The sequence below is a fragment of the Lithobates pipiens genome, unplaced genomic scaffold, assembly GCF_037356315.1.
Source record: "Lithobates pipiens isolate NorthernLeopardFrog02 unplaced genomic scaffold, aLitPip1_a1.2 Scaffold_8, whole genome shotgun sequence".
Classification (NCBI taxonomy): domain Eukaryota; kingdom Metazoa; phylum Chordata; class Amphibia; order Anura; family Ranidae; genus Lithobates; species Lithobates pipiens.
The window spans coordinates 505,092,626-505,103,719 of record NW_027507903.1 but is presented as its reverse complement, the minus strand read 5'-3'; the positions used below and the strand labels follow the sequence as shown (position 1 = coordinate 505,103,719).

Genomic DNA, 11,094 nt, shown 5'->3' with positions numbered 1-11,094 from the left:
ACTCCAAAATCGAATGTTGAAGTGGCAAATGTTTTTTGAAGTACTTTTGAATCATATTCATCAAACGTACTAAGAATTTTGGTACGGATGTTTGTTTGAAAATCTACTAGTGTATGGGCAGCTTAATGCGGAACTTTAACCATAAAAACTTGATAAAAAATAACACTCTTTAGCAAGAAACAGATTCCACATTATTCTACTAATTCTACTATTTGTTTGTGCTGTAAACTGGCTCCAGCATTATTCTGTTTCTTCTTGTTGGAGGCTATCATTTTGTTGAAGCCCAGAGCCCCTGAGCAGCAGTAAATCTTTGGGCCTCATGCCCATGGACGTTTTAAAAAACGAGCTGCAAAGCTAGTACCAGCACCAGGAAAAAAGCAGCGTTAAAAACACGATTTCTTTTCAAGTTTTGCATTGGGGTCAATGCACGTTTAGCCGCGCTAGCTTTCAGCCTGGCTTCTCCATCTCTATTCAAAATCATTGGTTCCCAATGGGAGCCCATTGTTTGAATAGAAGTCGCACCAGAAGTCGGATGAAGATAATCTCCCCCCCCACCAATGCTCACACACAAATGTGAATGTGCACACATATATAAATAGTGCTCTCATGTGAGGTATTGCCACAAATGTCAGAGCGAAAGCAATAATTCTAGCATCAGAACCTGTGTAACTCTAAACTGGTAACCTGTAAATGCTTTAAAAGATTTGCCTATGAACAATTTGATGTCCCATAGTCTGTCTTCATTCTGTGTATATTTTCATGAAAATTTGCATTTGATAAACCGCTGTGCACAAATCCTGTAAACAAATTGCAACTACCACCATTATATTCTCTAGGGTCTCTACTTATATAATATACATAATAATACATTATCAAAATATATAATGTTTGGGGGTTCTAGGTAATATTCTAGCAAGAAAAAAAAAAAAAAACTGATTTGTTTTTTCCCCCACATGTATGAGAAATGTCAGAATTGGCCCGGTTTTGAGGTGGTTGCAATCTTTTCTCCTGAAAATCACTGATAAAAAGGGATAGGCAGCAAGGGGAAATCTCCAACAGTGAAACTCTATAGTAGTACATTATTCTGCATACACAAAAAAAAAAAAAAAAAAATACAAAGACTATTCTGCAATTTTTCCAAACCGTATAGAAATCACAACACTGGCAATACTTTGCTTAACAGAATACTTTAATATGTGGTCCAAAAAGAAGACCTCGTTCCCCTTAAGTAAAAACAAAAATCCATGACATGAATGCTTTAAAATGAACCTAAAGCCATATCCCTTTACATTTCATGGTTTACAATTTGAGTGAATGCAATATAAAAGTTTGGTAAAAAAAACAAACAAATTTCCTTTACAAATATACAAGAGAACATGTGATTCTGCCCAGAGTCGGCAGTGACAAAAACGGATACACAGCTGTCAATGGAGAACCAATACATTAATACATAAACTACTAGAGGTATCGATTCTGGTCATTTATTCAACGGCGTTGCTCATTCTGTAGTGTTCTTGTATACCTTTTTTCATATGGCATACAGTATTTCAATTTCCATTTCACCAATTATCCCATACACAAAAATGTTTGCTTGCTTTGATTCATCTCTAGGTGTGCTGCTATTCGTTACCTTTTTGATGCATAAAAATTCAAGTAATTAAATCATGAAAAAGAATATGCACATAATCTGTAAGTACAGCACCCATTTCTATATTGTTTTATTAAAGCTGAGCTCCAGGTGAACGGCAAAATGCATAGCTGAAATACATATAAACTAATTCTTTCAATTCAGTCATTTTTCTGATTCCTCTCTTCTGTGCTGCACAGCCAAGACCAATTCCATATAGTGACCTCACTTTTCTCCATTGCACTTTAGGCATACAGCTTTTTCTCCACTGTTTCCTGTCCTGTGACTGGACAATGAGAGGGCAGCAGCAAACCGATAAGGCCTCAAGGTGCTTTCTATTGGTCAGTAAGCTACCAGTGTTAAGATGACAACACTTGTGCAATGCCGTAGAGCCAGATTAGCAGATGCTTATTCTTCCCTCTCTCAGCCCTGCTGTGTAGATTACAAGGGCTAAAATAAAGACAGATTACTAAACTCTTCTCATTTAATGCGGAAGAAAAGGATTATTTTTCAAACTCTTTTTTCTGAGGAGACCTAGAACCTTGCAGTATAATGTTTTATACATGATGTATTTACTCAATGCGCACACACTTATTTCCTGACATGGGAAGATCAGGCTACATTATATGTACCGCATAATGAAAGAGGCCCCTTATTAAAACATCCTCCCAATAACATTTACATTTTTGTAGGTGTCCAAAATGATGTGCGCTGATGAGAAATGTATTTTTGATATTACTTTATTAAAATGTTCACATAAAATAAAAAACCCCAAATCAAAAAAAAAAAAAAAAAACAATTACTGATCCTTATTCTAGTATATAAAAATTAATTTGAAGCAAATGTGAACCGAGAGAACCATGCTGGCTGCTATTGCAGGCCTTTCCTGAACATACAAAGGTGTCATAATGATCAAGAGGCTTCAGAATTTAGAGTAACTGATTCTAAAACATACACAAATGAATTAGAATTTTGACTTTATTGGCTGCATACTAGCTCCAGACTCTACATAGTAAAGCCATTGGATACAAACAGCTGCCAGGCAACTAGCATAGAAAGAAGTTTCCTTTATTGATTTCATAATGCCAAGTCATCTATTATCTTATTTAATAAATATTTTAAGAACTTTTCTGTTTTAAATATACTGTAAAATCAGACACGAATGTAATCCTTTAGTGATGACAAAAATGCAGTATTCATTCTCTTCTATTCGGGATGAGGAACTACACCAACTACAGCCATGGGAGGCCAAAAGTCTCGAGAAGGACACAAATATTACATTTTCACAAAGTCTCCTGCCTCAGTTTTTATGATGGCAATTTGTATGTACTCCAGAATGTTCTGAAGAGTGATCAGCATTGCAATGTCTCCTCTTTGCCATGAAAATTAACTTAATCCTATAAAAAAGGCGGCTATAGGGCGCTAAAGAAAATCCAGCAAGCGCCAGGACAGTCTCCTACACTTGATTCAGCTGCGGGATAGGGGCACCACCAGTGCAGAGCTTACTCAGGAATGGCAGCAGGTAGGTGTGAGTACATCTGCATGTACAGTGAGAAGACTTTTGGAGGATGGCCTGGTGTCAAGAAGGGCCACTTCTCCCCAGGAAAAACATGGAGACAGACTGATATTCTGCAAAAGGTACAGGATTGGACTGCTAAGGACTGGAGTAAAGTAAATTTTCTCTGATGAATCCCCTTTCCAACATGCATCATCAAGGGAGTAGGCTCACTCCCTAAGAAGACAGCCATGAATAAAGAATGGTACAACAACATCCTCCAAGAGCAACTTTTCTCAACCATCCAAGAACAGTTTGGCGATGGACGATGCCTTTTCCAGCATGATGGAGCACCTTGCCATAAGGCCAAAGAGATAACCAAGTAGCTTGGGGAAAAAATACAAAATGTTGTGTTCATGGTGGTGGTCTCAGTGGGGGGCATTGAGTTTCAAGAAACTATTAGACAAGCACCTGAACGACCACAACATACAGGGATATACAATATAATACGGACATATAATCAAACACATAGGTTGGACTTGATGGACCTGTGTCTTTTTTTTCAACCTCACCTACTATGTAAGAAACTCCCAAGATCTTAATCCCATTGAGAACTTGTGTTCAATCCTTAATAAAAAAAATAAAAAATCTGAAAAACTCCAAGCATTCATTATACAAGAATGGGCTGCCATCAGTCAGGATGTGGCCAAGATGTTGGTTGACAGCATGCCAGGGCGAGTTGCTGAGGTCTTGAAAAAGAAGGGTCAACACTACAAATATTGGCTCTTTGCATGAAAACTTAAGTAATATATAACTTAAGTAATATAATTGTCAATAAAAGCCTTTGAGACTTATGAAATGCTTGTAATTATGCTATAGTAACATCTGACAAAAAGATCTAAAAAAAAAAAAAACACTGAAGCAGCAGACTTTGTGAAAATTAATATTTGTGTCAGTCTCAAAACTTTTGTCCACGGTGTATGTATATATATATATATATATATATACACACACACACACACACAAACATACACACACTAGGGATTGACCAATTACTGGTGTGGCTGATATTCACATTTTTAGAAGTATCGGTCAAAAAACTGACCGATATTACCAAAATTGCTTCAAGGGGTTTTACCGGGGTGATGCATGCAGCTGCATGCACCACCCCAGTCCAGTTCTTTAGAGCAGACAGTCTGCTTTATTGTAATAACAACTGATGCGGCTCAGCAGTAGCTCAGCTGTTATTACAAACAGCTGGGAGGGGATGTTCCCCTTCCGCCACTTGCCCAGGCTCTCCCATCCCATCGGGAGGCCCAAGCAACCAGTTGGCATGTCTGCCGGCTGGCCAAAGACCAGAAAAAAGCCAATGCTTAGCTCGGGTCTTGGATCTAGTAATCCGGAAGTGATCATCACTTCCCGGATTACTGGCCTCTTAAAGGCGCCAGTTTTAAAAAAGAAAGTATTCAAAAAAGCAGATCTTGACGTTTTGAATACTTTGAGGTGCAGGAGGGATTTAGGGTCTTATAGACCCCAGAGCTCTCCATAAAGAGTACCTTTAACATGCCTATTACTGTGACAAGGGAGGTTTACATTCCTTGTGACAGCAATAGCAGTGAAAAAAAAAAAAAAAAAAAAAGTAAAATAAAGTAAATTATTTTTTTTTTAAATGTACAAAATATCAGCAAAAAATAACGGCCATTGGCAGTAGAGGTGGCCGAAATATCGGTATCGTATTGGCACCGAACATATGATATTGTGGGGCAACCCCCAAAATTTCATGAAGCACCTATAAATCATCACCAGCCACCATTGTGTGTATTTAACATTATGGTGTTTTTAAATGAACCAAAATCTACTGAGTGGTGGAATCATAGTTCAGCAGCAACATACAGTTATTGGTTGCCAGTGATCAACCACGAATGTGAAGGTGGTTTCCTGTAATGTAGGCTCAGTATAATGTAGTGGCTCACAATCTAAATTCAGTTTGCAGAAGAGTATACGTAATGGCAGAATTTCACCGCCCCCCTTCTGAGGTTTATGTGTGTCAGCGAGATTCTCACTGGTGGCACAATATTTAAGGCAAATGTGATTAGAAAGTTTGCGGAAAAGATGGCATGTATATGCAGAGAATAGGCTCATGCAATACGTTTCACACCAGTATACTTAAGACATGCCCATTCTAAAGACATTGAGTTTGATTTACAAAAATTGCAGAGTGCAAAATTTGGTGCACCCGTGCATAGAAACTTATCAGCTTCCAGGTTTTGTCAAAGCTTAACTGAACAAGCTGAACTTAGAAGCGGATTGGCTGCAATGCACAGCTGCACCAGATTTTGCACTTTCCACATTTAGACCCCTTTCACACTGAGCCGCCCCGGACGTCACCAGTAAAGCGCTTTGCCAGCAGCATAGCAGCGCTGCCCCATTGTTTTCAATGTGGAGGAGCAGTGTATTCACCGCTGCAAAGAAGCTGCTGGCAGGACTTTTTGTGACACCCTGCCAGCGCAGCACCCGTGTGAAAGCACTCAGGCTTTCACACTGGGTTTGCAGCGGAGGCTTTTTACAGGCGCTATTTTTAGTGCTGTGGCGCCTGAAAAACGCCTCGGTGTGAAAGGGGTCTTAGTAAATCAACCCCATTCTCTCTATAGGCCTGGATCACACCTATGCGTTTTTTGGTGCTTTTTGCAGAAAGTGCACTACAGTTCATTTAACAGGGTTTTCCTATGGGACACGTTCACATCAATGCTTTTTTCAGCCGCTGCTTTTTTGGAAAGGGTCAGGGGCTTTTTTTATTTTTTTAAAGCAAAACAGTGCTTATTTTGTTCAACAGACCTCTATGGAAAAGCTGCAGAAAAGCATGTAGTGTGTTTTTTTTTACCATGTTTTTGCTCTAGTTTGTGTTTTTTTAATCTGGTCAACAACAAAATGGGCAAAAAATAAAAAATAAAAGCATAAAGAACACAAAATATGGTAAAATCGCGTGTGCAAAATTGCACTGCAGAAATGGATCAAAAGCAAACTGCATAGGTGTGAACCAAGCGTAAAGGAGCTGCAGTGTGTTCCTATTACCCTGTGAGTGGTTTCTGTATAACATTACCTCTTTACATTTTCTGACACAGCATTTCTCATTATTGTACAATTGCTTTTATTAGAACATAGGATTCTAGGTTGGGGACTTGGCTCCCCCCACTTTTACTCCCAGCACCAGTAAAATTAAAACAATTGCCTGGAGCTGCCATTGTCAGAGCAATTTTAAAAAGGAAATAAAAGTTGGTATTGGGTTGTAAGTAGAACATAATCAGCTAATTTAAATATGTGGCCTGCTTTATCCAGTAGGACATCTGTATATTTGCCTGGAGTTCAGCTTTAACAGTTGAAAAAAAATAAAAAAATAGCATCCAAGATGCTTAGCACAACCGACCTGTTCAAAAAAATTCCCTTTTCATGGGTCAGAAGTAATCTACAGAGCCACTGAACACAGTCTGCGGCCTGGCAGTGTAAACACAGCTAGATACGTCGATACATAGCACTTAGATACCTAAAAGTTACCCAAAAAACTTTAATCATGATCCAAAGTATCAGTGTGATGAGATATCTGCGCTGGTCTTGCGGAGGCCTTCAAAAAGCACGAAAGAGAATCCATTTGAACGCATCCCATCCATTCGATTTGTCAGAGATACAAAAATGAATATAGCTTGGAAAGGGGGTAGGCAACCACCCCATGGCAAATAGCTCGAAGATTAAAAGCGGGCAGGGGGTTGTGGGTAAAAATAAGCAAGTCTTATAATAGGCAAGTTTTAAAAAAAAAGTTAGCTTTGCATCTGAATAAATGTAAGTCTTCTAGGCACAGCGAGTCATCGTAGTAACAAATCAGTTCAGGTGAAAGAATATTTAACAAATAACAGATAAAGTGCTGTTTGTAGTGTCTCTCGCTTTAAATCCCTTTTTTTTTGGCTTACATTGTCAGGTGCCATCTGTACGGCGGGTGTGACCTCACAGTACAAACATGAGTACCAAGCACAGAAAATAATGTGGATTGCAGGGCATTTTAAGAGGTCAAACCTGGAATTTTCTTCTTTTTTTTTTTAAAACAAAGGTTTTTTCCCACAACACTTCAAATCCAGTGTGAGAAATAACAGTTAAATGCAATCGCAGATTGTTGTAGCATGTCTGTGAAGCAACACATTTTACAAAAATATAGATTATTAAAACTGACAGACGTAATCCACAACGAACTCTCGTCCTTCTTATCCCTGGTCTTTACTTGACTTCCAAAGCAAGTTCTGATTGTCTCATGTGGATGTGAACAGGTGTCAGCGGATGTAATTGTCACCCCGCTAGTCGGGACATGCGTCTGTTCCTCCAGGCTGGTCTCAGCTCCCGCACCAGGAGTGGAATGATGAATAGAAGGGTAAGTGAAGTCTGCGGGGACAGAAAGGCATAAGCTTTAGTAAGAAGATTGCCAATGGGATGCACGCCCTCATACCTCATGAAATTACACTGTTAACTGTTAACTGTTTTATGCAGAATTTACAAAAATAAATAATTATCAACAACTTTATCAGTGCCCGTCAGTGCCCAGGGATTCCCCCAGTCACAACTGATGGGGAGGAATCTGGGGGAGAGCCTGCCGGATCACACAGAGAGGATCTCCCGCTGTGACACAGCGTGGATCTGGAACGCTGCCCGCTGTCAAAGATACACCTCATATGATATACGTCACATTACTTTGATTTCCCAGCATTGGACCAGCATGCTGTCTATCATAGGAGCTGGTCCAAGAGGTGGGACTTTCTTTGACAACGGCCGGTCTTTCAGATCCAAGCTGAGTCACAGAAGGAGTTTCCCTCTCTGTATGATCCGGCTGCTTCTCCTCTTCCTCTCCTTTCCCTACCGGCAGCACTCACCTCCCATCAGTTAGAAACCAGTGACATAATTACAGTGGTACCCAACTCTCCCCACCCATGTTTTTCCCCCTGTTGCCTGTAGTGCTGCATTCTCTTCAAAACACATACCCATGTAGAGAATCCAGCACTGCCTCACTGCAAGCCACCATTCAGGTGCCATACTGCAAGTCCCGCACTGCCATTGTGGTCCCCTTCAGCCGGCTGCATGCGCCCCACGGGCCCAACTTCGAGCTACTGTGTGGCATTCCTGCAGCCTCCCGGATTATGTGATGCAAGTATCCTAGGAGGCTGTAGGATCAAGCACGTGTCATTCTGGTCTAGGCTGGAATAGCGGCAGGAGCAGAAAAAGAAGAAAAAGCTGAGATTTTTTTTTATTTTATTTTTTTACATTTCCAGCAATTCTGCTTGGGAGTTAGGCTCTGCTAATCCACTCAGACATCACTTAGAAAGTAGCCTATCCACTCACCAGTGACATCACTGGGAATAGAGCCTATCCTTTACTAGAGACCAATGATATCACTGAGAATAAAGCCCATCCTTGACTAGAGATCGTTTACTTTACTAAAATTGCAGCCTATCCATTCACAAGAGACAACAGACATCATTGGGAATACAGACTATCCTTCACGAGAGTCTGGTACTATCATTGTGAATGTAGCCTATCCACTCAGAGACCAGCAACATCACCAAGAATACAGCCTATCCATTGACTAGAATGACCAATTTCATCACCGAAAAAGGCAGCCTATCCACTAACTGAAGAGACCAGTGTCATCACTGCAGCCTATCCATTCAATAAAAACCAGTGACATCACCGAGAGCGCAGCCTATCCATTAACTTTAGACAGGCCATACAGACACAGCTGACAAGCTGCAATCCCAAACACTGATAGGGATCTGCATTACTTGAACTGTTTAGTCTAAAAGGCGTCTGCTTTCAATTTAACAGGGACACCATGACCCAATGTTGTGGAACAGTAAACAAACCTTTGTATATCGTGATCACAATCTGTCCTCAAAATGTTTACTTTCTGGTGCAGTTATCTGCATATCACTTGGCTGCTTCATATGACTGTCATTCTGCTCCTCATACACAAAACCCAAGGTAGCTTGAAAGTGCCAAATGAACAAAACACTACAAACCCCTTCAGGATAGTAGGGTACAATGAGATATTTCAGATCCACAGACAGAAGGTCATAGCCAGGACTAGGGAGAATCTGTTCATTAGTACAAAGTGACCACAGGACTTAAAGGATAAGTCCACCTTTCATAATATGTTTATGTTATACTCATATTCAGAGTGTAACATGTAACATGCTATGAATGCACCCCCCCCCCCCCGCCCGATTCCCGCTGTGACAGCAGACTGGGGATCTTCTCCCAGCATCTGCTGCCACAATTAAAAAAAGACATGGTTTGCGGGGCTCCGCCCACCCGGCCGCGTCACACATTCACAGTCCTCTGTGAATGTAAAATTACATGGTCTGGCGGTCTTTGCAGCTGTCAGCTTGTAGTTTTCAATAAACTACCATGGTGTTGTGAGCGCTGTGGTAGTTCATGGAGTCTTTTTTTTTTTTTTTTTTTAAAGATACACACCCCTCAAACCCTTTACCTAGTGTATCGTCACAGCGCTACAAATGACCCAAATTCTACACCTTAGCTGCCACTTACCATAAACTATCAAATATATAAAGGTGCATACAAAACTAGTACTAAAATTCCAAATGACTAATAGGTTGCACGTGGGGCTATTACCTGTGTACCTTTCAGTAAACGTAACCTCACCTCCTCAGTGATCCTATCTCAAACCATAAATTGTGTGGTAAATACATAATAATTTGTTACGTATTGAATTCCTCGTACAAGGTACGGGCAAGCCAATACACTGACAGATCTGCAGGAGCCCTGCATGGCATCGGCGATCTGCTGATCGCTGGTACAATGCTTTACAGGCTCCCAAAACATAATATAATAAATGCACATTAAAAATAAAATCTAGGCTAAAGACACAGAAGAAAGACACAGAACGGAGTAGTTTTAACTGCCACATTATTTGTATTTCTATCCATCCAGTACTCAGATCAGCCAGGCTGAAGACACTTTCTCTCTTACATTTAAAGAATGAAGAAGGAATACAGTGATGTTTTCATATAAGACTTCTGAGTATATTGTGAAAAGAAGATTGTTGAAGTTACTCTACTCCTGTCTCTGCATGTCTGCAGCATGTTCCTTGTTAGCACTTCTGCAAGCAATACACCTAATACTGCCCCACCCTCTCCCAGTCTGAGCTCAGCTGTATAGGGGATTCCAAGAGGCTTGTACCAAGTCAAATTAAGGTAGTTATCCTAGTTGCAATTCTAGGGAAAAATAAAAAATCATCTAAAAAAGTGTTATTACCAATTACAAAGCTACATTAATTGGCATTTAATTTTAAAAGGAGTTGTAAAGGAAGAAGTTATTTTTTATTTTTTTTATCTTAATGCATTCTATGCATTAACCACTTCAGCCCCGGACCATTTTGCTGGCCAAAGACACTTTTTGAGATTCGGCACTGTGTCGATTTAACTGACAATTGCGCGGTCATGCGACGTGGCTCCCAAACAAAATTGACGTTCTTTTTTTCCCACAAATAGAGCTTTCCTTTGGTGGTATTTGATCATCCCTGCGGTTTTTATTTTTTGCGCTATAAACAAAAATAAAGCGACAATTTTGAAAAAAACGCATTATTTTTTACTTTTTGTTATAATAAATATCCCCCCAAAAATATATAAAACATGTTTTTCCCTCAGTTTAGGCCGATACGTATTCTTCTACATATTTTTGGTAATAAAAAAAAAACAAAAAAAAAACAGCAATAAGCGATTGATTGGTTTGCGCAAAAGCTCTAGCGTTTACAAAATAGGGGATAGTTTTATGACATTTTTATTAATTTTTTTTTTACTAGTAATGGCGGCGATCAGCGATTTTTATTGTGACTGCGACATTATAGTGGACAAATCGGACATTTTTGGGACCAGTGCTATACAAATGCAGTGATTCCTGTGTAAATGACACTGGCAGT

The 11,094-nt window shown here is 39.8% G+C and overlaps 1 protein-coding gene across 1 annotated transcript in view; it reads right to left on the bottom strand.

Moving 5' to 3' along the window:
* Nucleotides 1-1,171: 1,171 nt before the first annotated feature.
* SLC37A3 (solute carrier family 37 member 3) overlaps nt 1,172-11,094 on the bottom strand; it is an 82,988-nt gene continuing 73,065 nt past the window's right edge. The window contains exon 15 of the mRNA XM_077469289.1: nt 1,172-7,547. Within this exon, the coding sequence (XP_077325415.1) occupies nt 7,455-7,547 (93 nt within the window). The 3' untranslated portion in view covers nt 1,172-7,454. The remainder of the gene's footprint in view (nt 7,548-11,094) is intronic.